The 251-nt window shown below is 52.2% G+C and overlaps 1 protein-coding gene across 1 annotated transcript in view; it reads right to left on the bottom strand.

Annotated features, from left to right (window-relative positions):
• Positions 1-251, bottom strand: part of LOC119590402 — a 4,324-nt gene that overhangs the window by 575 nt on the left and 3,498 nt on the right. Inside the window, exon 5 of the mRNA XM_037939071.1 lies at positions 69-192. Coding sequence (XP_037794999.1) covers positions 69-192 — 124 coding nt within the window. The remainder of the gene's footprint in view (positions 1-68; positions 193-251) is intronic.

Genomic DNA, 251 nt, shown 5'->3' with positions numbered 1-251 from the left:
TCATCTGTTTTCTTACTGATTTTTTTGAAAGAAAGGAATAAAAAAAAAATCAGACGAACAGGCCTCACCCATCGGCGGTCCCCCAGAAGGGCGGCCCCCGCGGCATCAGCTCCCCGGTGACCCAGAGCCAAGTGTCCTCAACGGCCTCGTCTGTTCCGCCGATCCAGATGTTGATGTTTTTCCTCTGGAAGTCTGGAATGAGAGGCCGGGAGGCTGACGGTCAATGTACACGCGTAGATCAGTTATGAAGA

This window comes from Penaeus monodon, chromosome 27 (assembly GCF_015228065.2).
Source record: "Penaeus monodon isolate SGIC_2016 chromosome 27, NSTDA_Pmon_1, whole genome shotgun sequence".
Lineage (NCBI taxonomy): Eukaryota > Metazoa > Arthropoda > Malacostraca > Decapoda > Penaeidae > Penaeus > Penaeus monodon.
Note: the sequence above shows the minus strand (reverse complement) of the source record. Positions and strands in the feature narration are given on the sequence as shown.